Here is a 22,339-nt window from a genome sequence, read left to right as displayed (position 1 = left end):
AGCTCCCATCCTCTGCAGCCCAACACCTTTTGGGCTACCTCCATAGGAAAAATACAGCACAGCTGTGCCTTCCTGCAGCGAAGTGACCACAGGACACCTCACTACAGCTCACTTCGGCTCATCGCTGCACATGAGAAAAAGAGACAGGAGGAAGCAAACACTGTCTAGCACACCAGCTGGTTAACACAAAAAACTTGTTCTTGCCTGGGCTACGGTCTTCATCTATATCTCACCTCACTATCTATGCCCTCACTATCCAAAGTAAATGTTAATTTGCTCATTCTGATTGGGAAGACAGAATTTTTGAGGAAGGGGAACAGAGAAGAAAGGTAAGACAAGAGGTAAGAGCATGGACTGGATGACATTTTGGAGAAGATTCTTTCTCTTCTGGGATGCATGTTCCTTTTCCAGTTACACTTTGAAGAACGCCAGCAGCTGCCGCACTCAGTATACCCTAAAACTGCCTAGAGATGCACAGGCTAGACAGGCAAAGAATGGTTTCATCCATGGATCCCAATAAGCTTAAGCTTGAGACAGGCCCTGGGACTCACTGAACACTTTAAACCAGCAGAATCTGGAACTGCTGCCATAAGAGGGTGATCTACTCTTGCTTCTCCATTTCCCCACCACTTATTTCCCACGTCCTTTGTACCCAGACAAGTATTTGTGCACCACACAGTGACTTGGATTGAGGAATTGATCCAACTGTCAAATAATTCAGTAAAACAAGAAAGTGGCTATTTTTCAGATAGATCTGTTCCTTGATCTGGTTCACTACAAAGTCACAAAAATTACTATTAGGAACACAAAGGGGAGGATGGTGCTGGGGCAAGAAAAGAGCAAATGGTGAAGGATGGGACAGTCTCCTTTAAATCGTATGAGTGGGTCCAAGAGCCTTAGCAAAACTTCCAGTTCTGAGGAACTTTAATACTGAAAACTTTTGCATTTGCAGGGTTAAGTGATACTGAACCATATTTTTAAGGATCTTTATTTTAGATCTTGGTGCTTAACTCCTGCCTAAGTTCATTTCAGGTTTTTGTATCCTTTAGTGAATTGGAGCATCGTTTCCTTCCAGAAGGAATAAATATTGCATTACATAATAGCTTTTTATTTTCCAGTGCTGTAAAGAAGAGCAAATTATAAGAACATAAGAACACAGGACTGAATTAAACACCGTATTTCAAAATTAATTACTATATACAAATAAGAATAGAAAAATACATTTTGTTCAGTTCATTGAACAGGCATGTATTACATACAGGAAAACATGAAAAGGTGTAGAAAAACTGGTCTGCATGTCTTGTCTTTAGGAACACAAAACTATATAAGTACACTGCTTAGATTTAGGAGGTTTACATTTCTTTACCTTTACCTGTGTGCTCAGTCACAAAAAAAATTTGAGATAATAATGCAGATTCCTGAATGGACATCCTGCTAGTTAAAGAACTTTTAAATTTATCAGATGATTTATTTGCAAATACTCAGAAAATGTTATCCTTATTTACTAATTGTTTTCTGAAAATCTGAGAGATATCGATCACTCTCTAGTGAAAAATCCAGCATCACCTTTACTACAATGCTCTTTTGGCTAATAATCTTTAATGAATTCATCTTATCCATTGTTGAAGTTGTTTTTTTGTTTTCTTTCATCTCATGTTGCTTCTACTGCATTAATATAATTGTTCCTAATTTCTTTTATGGGATATGATTTCCTTAGCTCTAGCTTTTGGATTTTAGATATACAGGACATGTAAATACTATGTAAAATAATGATAAACAAAAATAAGTCCTCTTCCTACAATGACATATTTATATATGGATCACAGAAATAAGGCTTGAAAATTGTGTGGATTGCGCAATTTTCTCTTTTTTTAATTTTCCAGTCTATTATTTCTTCAGCAAAAACAGTACAATTCTCACATTCTACTTCATTCTCCTCACAATAACACACAAAAATATACATTGTGATGGGACTAGTATCAGGGCTGGCAAACTACCTTATATTTCAGCTCCAGACCTCAGAGTTGTAATTGCTCTAGAAATGGAAGACATCAGTGTTTTCTGCTAAGCCACTAAAGTAGATCTTGCCAGGATATTTGATTTATATAGGCTATAAATTTCATTTTATATATAAACAAAACAGAAAATTATACAATGGATTTTTACAGCTGCTGTGTAGCCATAATCAAAAAGTATGGCTACATATCTCACAAGAGCTGCTGTTCCTTTTGGTATGTTATACCAAGATTCTGCTTTTCTTGTACGTAGACTTTATTGAGGTCTGATTCTCTGTGGCAACAGCACCCATGAATGATAAAGCAGCCTTAACCACTCCTCTATTCCCTTCTCAGATATTGAGGAATCCCAGAAAAATAAGTTTCCAGTACAAAAAAAGGATAGATCATCCTCTCAAAAGAACCACAGATAAGATAAACAGCTGTTCTTTCTTGTTTGAGATATTAATCACAATGATTTCACTCCTAGGATGGGACACAATTCACAGATTAAAACAGCTAAACCAAGGTGCTTATTTGCAGATCCCCCCTACAGCTACATTTGGTCAGGCAATGAGCTCTCAGCTCTCATACAGAATCCTGTATTTTGAGATCTGAACTGAGTGGTCTTAATCTACAAGCTGAGTCTCACACTTCTTGGCAGAAGATGATCTATGTATTTGGAAATTAAGAATCCTATATACACAAATAATAAATTTGATAGAAAAACCATACAAGGTAGGCATCCAATCCAAAAGCTTCTATCAAAAAATATGTGGAGTAGAGACTTTATAGGTACCCAACACATTTTTGTAACAGAGACAATTCTCACACAAATAATTATAGAAGAGTAAGTGCCAATGTATGTTAGTAAACCTAACCTGGCCAACTCATAATATATCCAATATAGTTGTAAATAACTTTAAGTAAGTCATAACTGTGATATTAAGGTTGCCCTGAGAAAAGTACCTTTGAATCAAAATGGGAGTGCCTTAGGAGAACAGCAATCAAATATATAGCTATCCCAAGAAACTACGTCGCCTCAGGAGAAATTACCCAGGTTAAAATTAAGGTAACATTTCTCCAGCTAGAAAGAGGACATTCCTGGTCATAATTATCATAATTATCTCTGTCCCAAACAATCTAGACATCTTCCTACAAGTAACTGTAAAGTTTTGTTCTTCCTCCATGTGTAAAGTTTGGATTCTCCCTGGATGGGTGAACTTCAGATGAACACATTGGTTTACGTGTAACTTTTGAACAATGTAGGCTAGAAATGGGGCTGTGGCCTCAAAAAAGGGTAATCTCTGAGGACAGCCTAAAACACCATATATTGAGCTGATGAACCAGATGTCAAAAACACAGGACTCATGGATTAACACAAAAGAAACAGATTTCTCCCAAACTGGAAAAAGGCAATGATATTGTCAATATTGTACATTTTGAAACTAACAGAAAGACTACATTATTTCATGGTTTTTAATGAAGAAAGGATGCTAGTATGCATCATAGACCTTCTGAAAACTTGAACAATTATGTATAGGTATGACAAGTTTGGTATGTATGGATATATGCAAGCTGTCTAGGTCTTCAAGGGTGATTCTTTCATACTGAGGGGACTCAGGTGTTCAGCTGTGACGCACCGGAAAAGTCCAAAAAACACTCATAATATGGTACTGTCTTATTAGGGATGAGAACATTAGGAGGTGGCAGTGTAGATCTAATTTCATTCATTCTGCTACTCATACAGTAACCAAATCTCTCCCTCTGTTTTACTGGTGTTCACACTTCTATAGGGGGGAACACAGCCCTTGGAGTGCACAGTTTTTGAAGAAGAGATTCATACTAGAGATTATTCCTTAATTAGTAACAAAGTCTTAGTAATTACAGGTATGAGTATTACCATTACCAAGTTCAGCCCATAACTGAATCATTTAATAGTAGAAATTCTTTCCTACTAAGTTAGCCAGTATTAAGAAAATAGCACAGACTAAGCCCCAAGGATGCATCTAGCCAAAATAAACCAATCTCGCATTCATGAAGACCATATGCACCACCAGTGGAATCCATATGGATGACATAAAGAATTAAAGTCGATCTGATAAGGTCTATAAACTATGGCCAAGATTTAGCAGAAGCTTACAGATTCAAGATTTCTGTGACTTCAGTGGCATTATGTACATGCTTAAAATTAAATATATGCATTTGGTTTTAGGCTTCATAGGATAAAATTGAGTTTTGAATACACTATAGTCCATAATATTTAAAAGAAAAGTGTATCATGTTTTTCTTAAATGCCATTTTCACATTTTTGTGATTTTAAATTAGTGGAGATGCAAGAAATTAAAGGTTGTAAGTAAGACGTTAAAGATCAAAACATTTTAGCAGTATTTCCAATGTATCCTTCAATGGCAATTATTTCCAGTAATGGGCCTTAGTTAAACTGGGCTTTACAACTGAAGGCTCCATGACCATTAGTTAATAAGCATGTCCTTTTCCTTAAATGTTACCACAAATTAAGCTCTACCGATTATGCAGATTTTTACCAACCTGTACGCAAAGACTCCTATTTGGCCAGAGCATCTTACTTCTGGGTAGAACTACCTTCTTTTCTACAAGTTAGCTTATCAAAAAGTTTTCACTCTTTAAAGCTATAGTAGATTCTTTATCCCTAGTCTTGCTTTCTGGGCTAGCAGCTTTTACTGTCTTCCTGAGTGGCATAATCTCTGTACAGTCTTCTCTATCTCTGAGAAAATAAACTGCTGTCACTGCTGGGGCTTAGCTTATGGTCTTCTATCTGCTGCAAGCAAGTCCATTTACTTCTCTCAGGAGTTCCAAGCTGTACCTATCCTACAGATTTCCTGATTTCATGTTCTCCCTTTCTGATTCTACCTTTTCTCTTTCGGTCTTAGCTCAGAGAAACTTCTCGATGTCAGGATGAGGCATGCAGAATATGATAATATGATCAGCTGCCACCGAAGAAAGGAATAACATTACTATACTTCAAAGGATCCACCTGTCCCAAAGTGCAGCAGCCAGAACAACATAAACAAGAACCTTCCTTTCCATTGCACAGACACAGCTTTTGAAGCAAAACATAATATATACTGTATAGTAAATATACATAATAAAATATTAATTATTTTTAGAATATCAACAAACCTGTAATAAGGCTTTTTCTGGTAAATTGGATGTTTTACATTTAACAGATTCATAAGAAAGATCTTCATTTGAACCAAAACAGCCTTCCTGACCTTTCTTTACCAAACTCTGAAAAAAAGATGGCACAAGAGAAATACAATTTTATCTTAATCGCAAGTTCAAACTTTTAAATACTTTTAAATGTTCAGAAATATCATCAAAAAAGGAAGTTAAATTTGCTAAATTTAACTACATATTTTCAAGCTCCCATATAGTTACACATCTGTGAACATTTGTAACTGCTGTTACCAAGGATAATTATAGTTTTAGGGTCCATCTCATGATTTTGAATTGCAGCAACACAATATAGAAGCATAGGAGACAATCTACACTTCCAAACTAAAACACTCTGTACACTGATTTGTGCACATTGTATGACAGAAACATACTGTTAGAGAATAGAAAGGAGAAAATATGGAGGAAAGGAAAAAATTAGTAAAGAAAATGGGAAGGAAGAAGACAATGGGTGGGAGAGACAGAAAGAATAGAACAAATGGAGATAATGAGCTTTAGATTATAATTTGCCATTCTGAAAAATTCATTTGCCCGTTAGCAGCAATATGAGTCCTTCTGGCCCATTAGGTTTACTTCCTATCATCATCATTATTGGCCTAATAATGCTTTTTAAAGCCAATTAGAGTGTCATCTCAGATGCCCTGGAGTATCCAAGACTCCCACAGAAGACTGGCAGTTATGACACAGGACTTGCAGATAATTCTTGCACTTCTTGAGCATTGGCTCAAGAACTGATGGAGGCCTGCCTGGTCTGGCCTTTCCTTATCCTGGGGCATATCAAATTACACCAAGTGCCTATGTTTAGGTAATTTAATTGCACCCAAAATGCCTGCAAAAGTGCATACTAATCAAAAAATGTGAAGAGATTCAGCTATATTTTTTTGTTATATGCATTCTAATCTAATTACAGAAGTCAAACCAGTCCTTATAACTGCTATTAAGAATGGAAAGAATTTCAAGAATATTATTTCTTAAGAATGCCCTGCTGTCCTCCAGAAGCAGGACATCTTTTGTTAACCCAGTTCACTCAGACTAACATTTTAGATGTTTTAAAATACCAGCAAGAAAACAGACTAAGGAAAAGGTATGGGAGGGACAAGAAAGAAAACATTACAAGTTAGAGTCAACCAAATAATTTTAGGGACTAGTGAAGAAGCAGGATTGATGATAGGTTTACTCCGGGAAGGATGTGACAACTGGTGCTTGGCAGCCAGCAAAGGATTAATTGTGCATAGGTGGTTTTCATTCCGACCAACCACCCTACAGTAGGGGAAGCAAAAGGAGCCAAACACTGGGAGAGCTTTAGCTGCGTGAGTGTGATTTTTGCAACCCCCATGTTATCAGTTCCCACATGGTATCTCCTTAGCATCCCACCAAGCTGCAGCATGGTTTTCCTTTTCCTGGAGAAACCTTCCCAGAAAATACAAGAGCCTTATTTCCCACGGTGAGGCCAGATATGACTGCTGGGAGATGGGGCGTATGTGGTCCAGAAGTGCACATGCAGCTGTATGCACTGCAAACTCACAGGTGATATACCCCCCCCCCCCATTTTGTCTACCTCATACTTTTTGGGAGGGGATGGAGCTACTTCCCCTCACTCTGCAGGGATCTACACCTTTTAGATTCTGCTAGCTGGGGTCTAGAGGCATCATCATTATTAGCCATCTCAAATGGGAGATGGACATCAGCCACACAATCCAAGCTAGATAAATTGCTTATAATATATGGTAACACTCAACACTTTTTGCTGCTTAAGATATGACCAAGCTTTTACTCATAAATTGGCCTCTAGATCACACACATAGGCAATGGTCTACTTCCATAACACTGTAAGCACTAAACAGTAGTATTCGCAGTAGTACAGTAAAATGCTTCATTTAATATTGATAGAGCTGTTTTTCCATAACAGTTGGAATTTATGGAGGTAATCTTTAATCACTGAGTTTACTATATTAGAAGTATATATTGCATACCTCAAAATAGGCTTTTGTTTTCAAAGAACTGCAGGCCTCGGCATGCCAAGCTTTTAAGACAGCATTTAAAGATATTTTATTAAAGATCTGTTGTAGTCTCTTTGTTGCCACTGAAAAACATATTTAATGATAAACAATTTGGGGACCATAATCAAGAACAAGTGTGTCATTTAAATGCCTTAGATGATGATTGTTTACCAAATTACTTTTCAATAAAGTAGCTTTTCGGTTCATTTTTTGTAAGGATATAAATAACAACTTTTTGTAATAGATATAATTAAAAACTTTACAATAGGATTCCAAGTCAGAAAGCAAAGCATAAATAGGATGTAATTGCATTTTATTAGAGTTCCATATAAGACATTATTGATCTACAGCTTGATTTACCAAAGCCAGTAATTTCATAGGACTTGAAGCTGCAAAATATATACAGACCTAAGTGAAATAACATATAACTTCATAAATTTAAAAATGTTTTGGATGGCATAGAAGGGAGCACATTCCTACCATTTGTAGATGCCACCTGGACTGGAGAGGGAAAAAACTGTGAGCAATTCACAGGACAAAATTCAAAATGGTCTTGACAAAGTGGAGAGGGAGTTAAAAGTCATAAAAGTAAATTTAGTAAAGACAAGTGCTACATGTTACACTTAAGTGTTAAATGTACAAAAAAGCATACAGGATATTTGGCAGCAGTACAGCAGATAAAGATTTGGGGTTATGAAAGACCACAAGCTCATTATGAATTAATACAAACTAAAAAACATGATTTTTGAGGGAAGATTGAAGGAATTGAGTGTTTTTTAGTCTGGGTGCAAAGAGTGTGCATGTGGAATACTGTAACTGTCCTTCTATACATAAAAGGTGTTACAAAGGCAATGGAAATAAAATGTTCTTCACAGCCATTCAAGGAAAGACAAGAGGAAATCATTACAATTTTCTGAAATAAAGCTTAAGTCATCATTCAAAATTACTTTTTCTTTGTTAATCTTGTAAAAAACTACAACAAGCTACAAAGAGAACTCAGAGACTCTTACTGGAGATTTTTAAGAACAAACAGCTGCTTGAGTAATTAGTTCTACATAATCCTGTGTCATGGACCAGGGCTAAGCTCGACAAATGTGGCATGAAGTCTTCTTCTTCAAAAACAATGATTAAAATGTAAATTTTGAAATTTTAAATGTACACTATAGCATCACTTAACATAGCTATTATTTTTAACAAAAAGGTGTCTTGAAATTCAACTGAAATAAACTAAATTTATATCTGTTTGTGAAAAAACACCAGTGTATCTCAAATCCAGCAAAAAATGCAATTTTGATAGTATATTCCTAAATTTGTTTTCTGTTATCTTAGCCATGTTTAAATGCTACATGTTCCAGGGAACATATTGTATGATATTACTTAATTACACACTTCAGTAAGTGTACACTTTACACTTTAATTATACACTTTAATAACTTTCTATGCTACACTACTCAATAAGGTACAGAAACTGGAAAGATTTGCAGGGCAAATGACTACAAAATACCATCAATTTTTTGTTGTCCAAAAGACCCAAGGGAGGCAGGCAAAATTTCCCAGGATTGGATGGGAGGGCCAAACTACGTTCTACATGAACACGGTCTGATTTTAATTAGTCAGGATCTAATACCACACTGGTGGCAAAACTAGTTTAGAAATTCTCAGCCCATTTAATCCTTTCTCACAACACACTGTTCACTCCTGTACTTTTGCCACAGATCACTCCTCCCTTGGTTGTGCCCACAGCACAGGTAGTTCTATTATAAGCAGATTGCAAAAGTGATCAGATTTTATTCAAGAAAAAAGACCAACACTTTTTTTAACTGTAAATCATTCCAGTACCCTAGTTTACAGTGCAATCCCACAAACAGTTATAATGGTACAAGTGAAGAGTCAAAAAACTGAGGAACAGAGCCAGGAATGCCTGAATAGAGTTTCTTCGTATGCCAGCTTTGTCATGGAAGAAAATACATTGTGCAATTATGCCCACCAGATGTCTCCAGATGACTCCAGATGCTTCTGTGGACTTAAGATTAACAAAAGTTGCCTTTGCTGAAAGCACTATTTAGAAGAGAATGAAAAAGAAATAGAAAAGAAGAGAAAGGCTCTGAAAACTGCTTAGGGAAGTTTGACAACAGTTTGGGGCTCCTGCTCTGTGAGAGCTGTTGATTCACACATAACCCTATGAGATCAAGTCCATAGCTACATGTAGTGCTTTTGCCCCATTCTGTACTTCTAAAGAGCTTCTGTATGACTGAGTGAAGTCAGGTTAATAGAGTCTATGTTCACAGTTCCTTCTGCGTGGAGACATTCAAAAAACCCCATACTGGCGGGATCTGTGGAACACAGAAAGTGTCAGGCAGAGTGAACAAAGCATTTTTTGTTCTTTTTTTTTTGATTAATATATTTTGATTCTCACTCCTTCCCCACCTCCTATCAAGCATTCATTCCCTCTAACAGAAGCCAAGACTCTGACTCTTGTGACCCCTCCTGCTTTCCCCCAATCCCTGTGCTCTTCACCTCCCAGAAGAACATATCGACCCACTTCACCCTGTACTTCTTACACAGACTCCACTTCCCTAACAACTCCCAAGCCTGCTTTGCATCAGCTCCGTTCCTAAATCTTCAGGGGAGAGTACCAGCACTATCCTAGCAAAGCACTACAGGGAACCACTGCCTCTCACAGGATTAAGCTGCTGGTCAACCAATGGCATCCTGCAATACAGCACAGCAAAAAGAGAGACCGAAAGTTTAAAAGCAAGACATATTGTTGGGCCATTTTTTTTTTTCTGAAAAAAGCATATTTCATATTCAATTAATACAGCATAACATGTAATTTTGTCTTAGAAAAACAGCTATGAAGACTTACATGTCTTTTTTTCTTTGTGAATCTGTGCCCAGATGTTCCACTTCTGAATAATAACTCTTATTATTCGGAATTTATAATGGACTACTGCTAGAGCCATCTTCTGCTCTGTCTTTTTTCTTTTGTTCTTTCTCAGTAGATGATATTTTATCCATCCTCTGAATTTTAAAATACAACATACAATTTAGTATGGCTCCCAACCTGAATGAAGTAAAATCCGTAAAACTCTTCAATCTGCTATGAAACACAAAGCAGTCAAGTTTATCAGTATAAACTTCTGAATTGATGTTTGTTATTTATAATTTAAACAAAATACATATTAGTAACATTTTTCAGTAATAATTCACTTTGCTCATTTTCTACTTTTTCTTAATATTCTACATTATTGATCAATAAAACACCTGCATGTTTCCACAATCACATATTCCTGCTGCTGTTGGATATATTTTATCATATGGAACCATAATTATAGAACTTTTAAGTATTTATGCAAAATAATTTAACAGTGCTAGATGTATGCATTTGCTTAACTGTTTCCTTGAACTGGGACTAAAAGTGCTATTTAAATTTTCTTGGCAATACAAGTAAAAATTAAAGTAATAGAATAAAAACTCAGTATTTTTAACAATTTTAACTTCCAGTAAAAATTCTATTTCTCTTCTGTGCTAAATGATGAGAAGTAATCAGATCCTGAACAAAAATGTATTTCAAATGAATCATATGTTGCTGATGCATTAAAATACAGTATGTCTCCAAATCTGATTAGCTGGAAAGACTACCGAACAAATGCGACTTTACAAGACTACTTTCATGTGTCAAAATGTCTCTCATTTGGGAGTAAAAAAGGATTCCATTTAATATATTTGGAAGCAATTATGAGTGGAACACTCTATTGTTCCAATCCAACTTCTGTTATAATTAAACATAACTGTTAGCTCAGACAATCTTCAAAAAGCTGCTGCAAAGGAAAAGCAAAAATCTTCCATGTCCCTAGCGTATAAGACAAATAGAAAAAAAAAGGCATTTTGTACCAAGGAAGATTCAGGTATTAGGAAAAACATTTCTAGTAGAAAGGACTATTAATCACTGGAATAAACAGCCTGCAGAGATTGTTGTGTCTCCAGCACTTCGCTGATATCACTAAAATCAAGCTTGACAAATATTCACTACGGATGACCTAGGTATAGTCTGCAACATCTTGACCTCCCTTCCAACCCTATGATTCTGTGATTCTTAGTAAGGATTTACACTAGTGTTTCTAACAGAGTTGTACATCAGATATAATGAGTACTGTATGCTTTTCAAAACAAAATAGTATTGCTAAATCTCTAATCTGATCTCTCCTAAAAGGAGGCCCATTAAATTTTTATTCAATTTTATAACAAAGAAATTAGTGGGTAAGTTTATTTGTGACAACCATTTTTTTAAACATATCTAATAATCTTCCCATTATAGAGGAGAAATGTTGGACTACAGAAAGCACAAATTACTTACTTTCAAGCACAAAGAAAATTGAAGAAAAAACAGAAGAGAACCCAGATCTTTCACTTTCATACCCAAACTTTAGTGGGTCTCAAATTATCCTTTAATTCTTGGGTTTATTATTATATTCCTTGCAAATAGATCTAATCAAAGTACAGAAACGTCAACTGAATTTGTTCAGGCCTGGAGCAGGCAGAAATTCTGAATTAACTAGTTTTAACGTAAAGTAAGATTGCTAAAGTAAGGTAAAAACAGATAATCTAATTTTCTAATCTCTCTTATTATGTTGTTCAATGAAAATGAAAACCTCTTTTTACCTACCAAAGGAATGACATAATTATTCCTTTCTTAAAGGATGTTCCCTAAGATGTTCCTGAGATATATTTAAAATGCATATACTTACTGAAAATATAACTTCATTAAGTTTCTTCTGTAGAAGTCCAATGCTTTGGCACATAATTCTGTAGTCATCTAAGCAAATTATTCATGGCATTAGTACACAAAGCAGCACTGTATTATGAATATTTAAAAATCAAACAAAAATATGAAATCTCCTATCTTTATTTTCCATTTGGACTGGTGCAAATTAAAGTATGTACTTTAGAGAGATGAATGTTCAAATAAAATTTTCTGTTTATAGTTATGAGTACTTCTGCTATCAAATTACACCCCTGTTTTTAAACATTAAAGTTAAAGGAAAAGCTAAATTAGCATACAAAACAGAACTAGTATGTGTACTTGAGGGAAAGCTCAATCTAACTTAGTTTCAGTCTTTCATCCCTTAAATGCACTGTTTTATTGATTAACCGTATCTAGCAGTTAAGCATATTAAAAGAAATATTTCAATTACTCTTTGTCAAAATTCTTCTCTTTCACATACCATTAGTATGTAAACCATTTATCACACGATTTATCACATGATTTTAACCAATATTTATTTTAATAATCCTGTTTGAACTTTTAAAATTCTGTAAGACCATTGTCTAAGGTCTTGTATTTTAAGAATATCCCTGTAAAAGAAATTTTACAATAACAGTTTTTGTTCTCTCCAGGTAACTTTTTTGGATTGGTAAAATCAAAATATTTTCCTACTTATTCATTTATGTACAAGAATACTATGTCTAACTGTAACTTCTCATTCTCAGTGTTGACAGCATTTTTACAAATTTACCAGTGTTCAACTATAATTTTAAGTCCTACAAATAATCCTACAGAGTATTAATTAGTGTAGAGTTCCAAAGGGTAGACAGATTGAATGTACTTATATTCAAATAGAAAAAATATTCTGAAAACTGGTGACAGAAAATCTCCATCAAATTATTTTCTTTATTTGGTATCCTTCATATCTGCCTAAACACGTATTAGATGACAGTCATGCAATGACAAATGTAATTCATTGTAGTATGACCAATACAACGGAATATAAATGCAACCATTTATTCTCTAAAATAATATTTAACAATATCTGTCTAATTATAAATTAGAATGGCAGTTGTAACAGGATTTGGTTTTGCTGGGTACAGTAAAATATAGAGATATGAATTTATATAAACAGAATTATTTTAAATACATCCATTTATGTTATATTTTATGTGTACAAATAATAGAATAAAACTATCTGTTTATTTAAAATGTATAAACCACAGCTGAACGAGTCTGTAACGTTGTGTCTATGCTAGTACATTCAAACACACTCAGGAACACTTCCAGGCAGTGGAACACACCTGGCCATAGTAACTGTTCACACATTCTCTGACATGGATTTACCTGTACCACTTAGTTCTTCTCTTGAAAAATTCCTATCATGGTTTGACAGAACAATCCAGGAACCATCCCCTCTAGACAGTCTGCATACACACACCCTGTATTGAAGACTAAGATAATTTACTAACATAAATAAAAGCTATTCCATAGCAGCTGGCCACAACGGCCAGGAATGTTCCCAGACATATTTAATTTAAAATTGTAGACACAGTGTAAAAATAGTTATTGTGCGTCAGTGCACAGTTTTAGTAAACTTTTTTCACTTCCTTTTTAAATGATTTTCATTATTATATTTAGTGGAATCTGTCTATATATAACTAAATAATACATGGAAAAATATGCAATTGAAACTGCACTCATTCACATGGAAATTTTTTTAACTATGACCATATTTGGAAAAGGTACTGCTTGTGCCCCACCATATGCCTACATGCTATGCCCATCTCTGATGAATTTTTGAAAGATTACAAATCAACATCAACAGAAAGAAATTCAAGGTATCCTATTTCTCATGTAAAATATAAAAAAGAAACATGAAAAAACTTGAAACTAGAATTTGACTATTCTGCACAGAAATTTTCTTTCATAGCATAGAGTTAATGCAAATGCTCAAAGATTTTTACCAGCTGTTCATCATCTAGTTCAAAAAGGGTATTAAGGTAAGTTTCTGCAATCCTCTTCAAGTTTGTCCGTAAAGAAGGATCAATACACATATACCTTCAGAAAAGAAGTAAATTATATTAACTGTATTAGTATCACAAAAAGAAAATGCATCTTTCCTCTGTACTTAATATAGTTACATATTATAATATTATTATAACATTACTATTAAAAGATTGACCTATATCACTTTCATTACAACTAACTACACCTGCCATTTTTAAATGTTTACAAAATATGAAAACAAATGACCATATTTTATTGCTACTCTTAAGCTATTTTGAAACATTGTGTACATCAGAGCTGAACATATTTAATGTAATATAATCTGAAAGGAAATTATCAAGACAGAAACTATTTTGTTTCTCATCTTAATACTGATTTAACAGTCATTTCAAATTTTCAGCAGTTAGAGCAGTGTTTCCTGCTGTTGCAGATAGGTTATGGCAAGTGTAGGTAGGTAAACTATTTTGTTTCCTTAAAAAAGAAAAGGACACACTTCAAGAGCCAAGTAAATCAAAAAGAACTATGCTGTATTATGCTTCCATGAAAAATATGGAAATAAAAAGTATTTACCAGAGAGCCAAAATTAACAGAAAAATCAAGTAGGTCTTCAACTTGTAGGAATGGCATCATAAATAATGCAAAGTAAACAATAAAACCTAATTATTATGGTTCAGACCATTGGCTGTTGGTGAATCCACTGGTTTCCTCTGTTACACATGGAGAAACCCAAGGAAAAGCCTGATACAATAAGGGCACAGATCTGCATCACCTACTGAAATGATGTTATCCATCACCATGACGTACCTAAGTGGATAGGAGCCCACACAGCTCCTGAGATCTCTGCTGCAGTGGGCCAAAGATGAAGGATTTATTATGCACCTCCTACCAAAAACTTCAACCAGGGGTGACATTTGCACAGAATATGGAAGCAAGGTAAGTCCTTGAGAACCCATTAAATGCACCTACACATGGGTAGTCACTGGCCAGCCCTACGAAGTTAGGTGGAAGATGGATGTTTTCCTAGCATTAACCATGACATTGTCAATTCTATTCTCTTCCCTCTCTTTCTTCCAAGTCTCTCTCTTTAAGTTTTTCTAGCTCCCATCTAAATAGAGCAGCAGGGTCTTTCGGAGCCAGTTTTAATGTAGTGATGAACACAACAATTTTCTGACAATGATGAGGCATCTTACAGAATTCAGTATCTCAACAGAACAGTCTCTTACTAAAAACAATGCATCTGTGATAGCAGACCCAATTAAGCAGAATTCTAAAGAAATTATATAGTATAGCATTTATATGTAAAACAGAATTGTCATTGCTTGCCATCTCCCTCCTATACAAAGCTTTCACTCCCCAGCAGTTTTTGGCTCCAGACATCTCTATTATTACAAACCTTTGGTCACCTTTTTTCTCCTCTTATTCCCTTACACTACAATGTTAGCAGAAGTTCTTCTCAATATTTAAAGTTTTCTTGCACCTTAATCCTGACACTATGATGAAATACAGACTTGATTATTGCACCCATGACACCTATGAATGCAACTACATACTTGGATGAAGCCCAGTTAGTAAAAAACCACAGCACTCTATCTTCTTAGTGATTCATGTCATGACAAATACCAATAGCTTGCTGCTCTTCTCTCTGCACCAGTTGAAGATCTTTTCCTGATATTCAAAACCTTCAATGGACTAGAATTTGTACCTCCAAGATCGCATATTTACAAGCACAAATTTACTTGAAATACACATGAACCATGAAATTACTCATTTATATGTGAATATTAACAAATGAGGAGAAATAATTTTCACAAGAGCTGCACTAACAGTACTGAACATGCTTCAAAAACAGGTAAGAACATATGGCCTGACAATATTCAGAGCTAAAGCAAAATTGCATCTTGGTTTCTGAATAATAAACTAGGAATACACATATATACTTTCTCTTTTCTCAGGCACGGAATAACTAGAAGCTAGTCAAGCTATTTCTTCTAACAGCGGGCACTGAGAGACTGAGAAAAAATAAACTATTATGATATATCTTTTTAAAAACTCAGAAGGCATTTGTAACATACTGTTTACATATGCTTTGTAAGTATATTTTGAATACCAAAACTTGCTTCCATTTAAGCCAATCACATTCTCTAAGGTTCCAGTGTAAACAGGACTAAATCCTCAGTCTCTTTCATCCCACACTGTGATTTAAGAGTGAAAGAACACACAGAGGAGAGAAAAAATGGAAAATAATACAATTAATGATTCAATACATAAAGGACTACACCCCTGGCTCATATAGGTAAATATACTCTTGACTGCAATGAAGTTGTAAAAAGTAATGAGCACTTCAATTTTGATTACCACAAAATTAAGGGTTTAATGGTTTTATCAAACTAAGAGAAGCATTAAGTAGAAGTCATATTCATTAAATATTCTGTAGAAAAAAAATACAGATTCCAAAAGAAAAATGTTTTCTATGTTTTTAGGAGATATTGTCAATATTGGTCTTACTATATTTGTAATATCATAGGCCATTATAAGGAATACTAATATTTAACTTGCAGTCTACATAGTAGATGCCGTGGCATTAGCATGTTTTAAAAAGTCTAAGTTCAGTATTATAAACCACATAGCACACACAAAAACATTTAAGATGTACCATAAACCAGCATCAAGTCCCTTTTCCATTATTTCTTTAAGTTTTTCTTCTAAAAACATAAGTGGATCTTCTGGACGCATAACAATTACACCAGAAAGCAGAGCCTGTGGAAAGAAACAGCAAATTAATATCTTTGTGTTAACAGCAAATTAGCATCTAGATATGAAACTATTAAAACAAATGCAACTACTAGCTTCTTTTAAAATACTGTAAAGTAGATGCATTTCCTCTTATCACTTATCTTTACATTTCATTTGTATTTTAAATGTAATGTTGAATGTATCCGCATATTTCAATTGGTAGACTAAAAACCACTGGATTTAGGATAGGAATAAAATACATGGTATTTCTCTAACACTGCCTACTAAGAATTTCAGTTTTTTACCATGCATTGAATAAAAAATACATAGAAGATTGGATAATTTTATTTAATTAAAGAAAAACAGAATTCAAAACTAGATTAATCTTGCGAATTAAAGAGTATGTTGAATGAGAACCCTGACCAGAAATTGATCTGTAACCAATATTGATAAAATAGAATATAAAAAGATCTGCTTTTCAGTATTGGCTTATTGGACTACTTTGCATTACCTCTGCATAACCAGACAAGCTCTGGTTACCATAGAGAATATTTAATCAAAACTATAAATTGGAAGTTTCCGTGCCTGGTAAAAATTTCAAAACATAACTGTATCTTTAACTAGAGATTAACATACATTGATCCAAAAGATATTTTCCTGGGACACACTCTCTTGTTCATATTTCCCCGTGCCTATTATCAGAAAAATAGCTTGTAAAAGCTATCCCAAAAATAACGCCTGAGGTTTTAGATTTTCTTCCCGTTCTGACACTTAGAGGATTCTTTTTTGATTGTCCCCACCCGCTTCTCACTACCACCATTCTCCACAGTGCCTCTCATCATACTAACTCTCCATGCCTAACCATTGCCACGCAGAGGCTGATCTAGCCTCTCTAAGCTCATCACCAAACTCTGACTATGTGAACTCACTATCCACTTATATCTCACTCCCAAACAACTGCCTTTTGGTCATAAACTGAGTACATAGGTGGAAATATCTTCTTTATTTTCCAACATCCGTATTGATTCTGGCTTGTTATTACTGTAATATAACTGCTTTATATAAATATAAAACTAAATTTTTAAAACAGGAACTATCTGAGGCAATTGTGACATTTGATGTGCAATTCAATATGCAAACACAATCGTTTACTCACTGTACAAACTCAAATGATCTGTAACTCTGCAGTGCAGTTTCAGGTAACAGATCACTGACAGTTGTAACATGGATGCACAGTAATAGAGATTTTTTGGCCATAAATATGTGCTCTTTCTTTAGATGCTTAAGAATTAAGAACTATATGAAAAGGCAAAGTAATAATATTTCTTCATGCACAGACACCATGAAAGGCAAGTGTCTTCAGTTTACACTCCTTGAACATTTGTAACACTAAGCAACACACTGATTCTAACCTTAGTAGCTATTCAATCTTCTTAATAAAAATGTAATTTTCAAAATATATATGGATAATTGACTATACTAATAAAACGTTATAAATCTAACATTTTATCATTGTAATCCAGGCAAATAATACCCTTTTAAGAAATACACAAGCAGTTAAATGGCCTTCTTCACGTTTTCCTACGGACAGATTTTCCAAAACCAACCTCAAGGTTGTTCAGCTGCTCCCTCTGCTGGATTGAGCCAGTATCTGCCTGCTATACAAATTTCATTTTTTATTATTTCAAGTTTTGCTTTTTTTTTCTTTTTTATATGAACACAAACAACGTTTTTCCTTTGGATGTGCTGAAAAATCTCACAAAAAGGAAATCCAAAATATCCAACCACACACTGGACTGCAAAGCCTCAATTTAACGTATTTGAGAACTTTTCAAAACTTGCACGAGAAAAAAAAGTTGTAACATGTGGCTTTGCAATCCTCATTCAGGTCATCTTCAGTGATGCTTAGGCCAAGAGCAAAACTGAAAACAACTGCACCAAATCAGTACAAATTTGACCAAGAAATCTGAAAGAGTCCGTCTATAATTTCTCTCAACCTATAAGTTTTACTTATTCATAACACTGAATAACTAAAACAAAGGCATACTTACATGTCAAATAATTATTATTCACTTAGCATCACAATCCCTAGCTAACCAACTGCCAAACCATTATAAAAAAAATCAACAAAACTGCTACAGCACAACTGAAGTTATCAGGCTAGAATGAAATATTTAGATCAATTTTCATATGAAATTCCTCTATTCAGCAATCTGAAAAAGTTCATTTTTGTTTAAAGGAAGTTCACAAAGGGAAAGTCTTCAAACTGTGCAGCATTCAGTTTAAAGCTCAGTAACGGAGGAACTATTTTTGCCTCCTTTCCTGTATGTATTCAGCAACTTTAAAAACGTATACTTACATATTCTCATTCCTTATTCATGTGCGAAATAGAGAGCTATTACCAGTCAGAAGGTTCATCAGCTGAATAAAAATAAAACATTTGATCCTGATATCCCAAAAGTTGTCTCAGCTGTTCAACTGCGACATTTTTTTCAGATCATTGAGAAGACCTCAGACTTCAGTACACAGAACAATAGTTTTATGTTAAAAGACATTTTCTAAGACACTGACTTCCATTTATTTTCAACAGAAAATGGATGGCATTACTGTCAGCTGTGCCTTAGAAAATCTTCTCTTAGAGGACAAGCAAACATTCGTGTTTTGTCTATAACATTTTCCAAAGCAAGTAGTTTCAAGATCTACATTCTATACCTCAGAAATCAAGTAATGCAAATGCAACATACTCATTTTTACCAAAAAGTCTAAACTGTTGTATATTTTCATCATTTCCTCTTGCTCATAAGCCTGGATAAATCAACACAGCATTTACCCACAAGTAATTTATTACAGATACAAACCTAAAAATAAAACCTAATGATTATCCCAAATCCCAAAGCTATCCAGAATCTGTTCCTGCCGTTCACTGTAGTTCTGTTAAGAACTTGATGTTTTCTTGCAAACCCTCGTAATACTCAGTGCTTTTCCGAGAGCCCCAAATACTAAAATCAAGAGACTGTAATACTGTTTTTCCTAAAGAATATCAAGAAATGAACTACATAGGTTCCACAAAAACTGTCTTTTGTGTGAAGCCTGGCTAAAAGCCCTTGACAGTGATTATGTTGTTGGTGTGTTGTGACTGCTGCCTTCCCTGCTCACTAATAATGACCTTGCTGTGTCCTTATGCCCATTTGCCAACTCACCTTCTCATCAGATTATAAACCACTTGGGCATGGAACATCTTTTGAGAAATGTACAGCACCTAGCACAACATAATATCCTGAACGATTACTTAAGATTTCTAAGCATTATTATGATGATGACTATTACAAAAAGCAGTATGTGAGATCAATATACAAAAAAATGTACAAGGAAAGATATGAATTTTGCTATTTTGATTTGTTGCTAAAAATATTTTTTCACTGCCTCATATTTTCAGTGCTGAAGACATATTGATCAGCATATATTCAAATTACACTATATCATTCATACGTATTAAATATTTCATAACACCTTGCTTAAATGCCAATGCAATATTATAAACATTAACTATTGCTATTTCATATTTACTTGAATAAGAGACTACATTTTAAATCGGACGCATTTTAGTAAACACAGTAAACACCTATATGCCCAAGAGGAGCTCTGGCGAGGCAGGCAGCAGTCTAAAGCCACAGATTACCAGTGGTAACAAAACTAATGCAAAAGTGTGACAAAACAGTTGTCAACTTTGTCTGCTCTGGACACCTAGAAAGTCTGGTCTACTGCTGCTCTTCCTGTGAGGGCAAGGAGGGAAAGCAGAGGCTACGCAAAACAGCTAATGAGGCCAGGACTGGCTGTCAGCTACGGCTTTCCACTGAGTATGGACAGAGCAGAAAGCCAGGCTTCTCTTGAAGGCTTCGCTACTCCAAGCCATGCTCCTCAACCTTCCCATTCCTCTTCCCATCACTTTAGCCATTCATCCATCGTGGCAAAATTCAATCGGGTCATATGGCAGAAAACTCTTGAGCCAGCTCTGTGCCTACCTTTAATTTTAATATTGAATGGAGGGGACGTAACAGTGTCATAGCAGTGAAAATCATTATATCCAAAGTGTTTGCAGGATTACAGTTTGCCTTTTTATGTATGTTGTTTAAAAGTGAATCTGCATGAGACTCGAGAGGGAGAAATCAGATGGGAATGAAAGAAACAGATGCAGTAGGGAATCCCAAATTTTCTGGACATGACTACTCCGTTTGCACCATGTCCAAACCACGGCCTAATCAAACCAAGCCTTCAGCAAGCGGCCATTTCAGAACCATAACTATTCTTCTTGATTTCAACAGAATATACATAAATGTTCACGGGTTTGGGCTTAGCTTTTATGTTCCATAATATCAGGACCAGTATCATCTCATTTATCTTCTCACCAGGCATACTGTGACTTTATAAACCAATAAAAATATAATAAAGCAACAAATTAAAAATATGGATATTGGTTAGCATCAATCCCTAAGAAATAAGGAAAAATATTAAAAGACCTTTTTAAAAGGTCTTTTAAAAGATCTTAAATAGGCAAATTTTGTAACTGGTTTCTTCCTTCAAGAAATTCCCTTTAATCTAAACTTTAATTCTTTCATTTTTAGTTATTAATTAAATGCTACTGTTATTCCAAAGGTATTTATAGCTTTTGCTTGGAAATGTACACACGAGCTATTTTTGAAGTGCTGAAGCAAGAAATACACCTTATGCAGCTACACCTTATCTTTTGTTTTTCTGTGCTTAAAAAAGCAAAGAACAATCAAGAGAAGGATTCTCGTGAGAGGTACTCACTCATAGTCTGCTTGGTGCTGCTGCTCTATAATTATACTAATTGGTTCAAGATTTCCTTATTAATGTTTCCATGGAAATCCTGGCTGCGATAGCTGCTTGCAAGTTCTGTCTATTTTTGGTAGCTTAAAAATACCAGGATGTCTCTTAAACTTTTATTTGCGCATTGTCCATTGTGCTAATGAAGCTGAAACACAGCTGATTTTTTGAACTAGACAGTGGTAAATGCTACAGAAGTAAAAAGGGAAGAAATTACAGCAATGTGAGAGAGAATCAGCTAATAAACCAAATGCCAAAACCCAGCTTTGTTTGCCCCCTAGTCCTTCACAATGTCCCCTAGTTTTACTCTCTCGCATTTTGTGAAAGCTTATTTACTCCTGCACCAATCAATACCCAACCCGCCAAAGTCTGAAACATGGTCCATGGCCACCTTCGCCTTTGACAGGACTACAGGCCACAGAAAACTATAGATTGTATCTGCAGCATTCAAAACAGAGCATCCAGCTCCTGAACACACTCAAGTTTCCACCTAAAGTCTAAAAATAAAGTATTTTTAAATTAGAACTAAGAAACTTAGGCAAATCTAGCAAAGGTGCCAAAGCAGTTCACTGTTCACCTTTGCTCTGGTCACAGTTTCAGTTTAAACATGGATCAAGATGTAGAATTATCTTCCACCTAACTTTCCATGTTTAAAGTCTTCATAAATTGTTTGAAGAATGCTACTAACAGAAGGCGAAGAGCAAAAATCAACCCTACACCCAGCATCCAGCAGCATTAGGGTCGGGAGTACCACGGCTGGTGCAGGCACAGGGCCG

The 22,339-nt window shown here is 35.0% G+C and overlaps 1 protein-coding gene across 1 annotated transcript in view; it reads right to left on the bottom strand.

The window, feature by feature from the left end:
* The window catches only part of FBXL13 (F-box and leucine rich repeat protein 13), a 96,888-nt gene extending 80,170 nt beyond the window's left edge, over window positions 1–16,718 (bottom strand). Inside the window, exons 1-6 of the mRNA XM_026067693.1 lie at window positions 16,639–16,718; window positions 13,943–14,036; window positions 11,959–12,026; window positions 10,077–10,231; window positions 7,184–7,293; window positions 5,157–5,264 (exon numbers count right to left, since the gene is read on the bottom strand). Of these exons, the coding sequence (XP_025923478.1) occupies window positions 5,157–5,264; window positions 7,184–7,293; window positions 10,077–10,231; window positions 11,959–12,026; window positions 13,943–14,036; window positions 16,639–16,718 (615 nt within the window). The remainder of the gene's footprint in view (window positions 1–5,156; window positions 5,265–7,183; window positions 7,294–10,076; window positions 10,232–11,958; window positions 12,027–13,942; window positions 14,037–16,638) is intronic.
* Window positions 16,719–22,339: the final 5,621 nt, after the last annotated feature.

This window comes from Apteryx rowi, unplaced genomic scaffold (genome assembly GCF_003343035.1).
Source record: "Apteryx rowi isolate R43461 unplaced genomic scaffold, aptRow1 scaffold_261, whole genome shotgun sequence".
In the NCBI taxonomy this organism is placed as follows: domain Eukaryota; kingdom Metazoa; phylum Chordata; class Aves; order Apterygiformes; family Apterygidae; genus Apteryx; species Apteryx rowi.
This window is presented reverse-complemented; position numbering and strand designations above follow the sequence as displayed.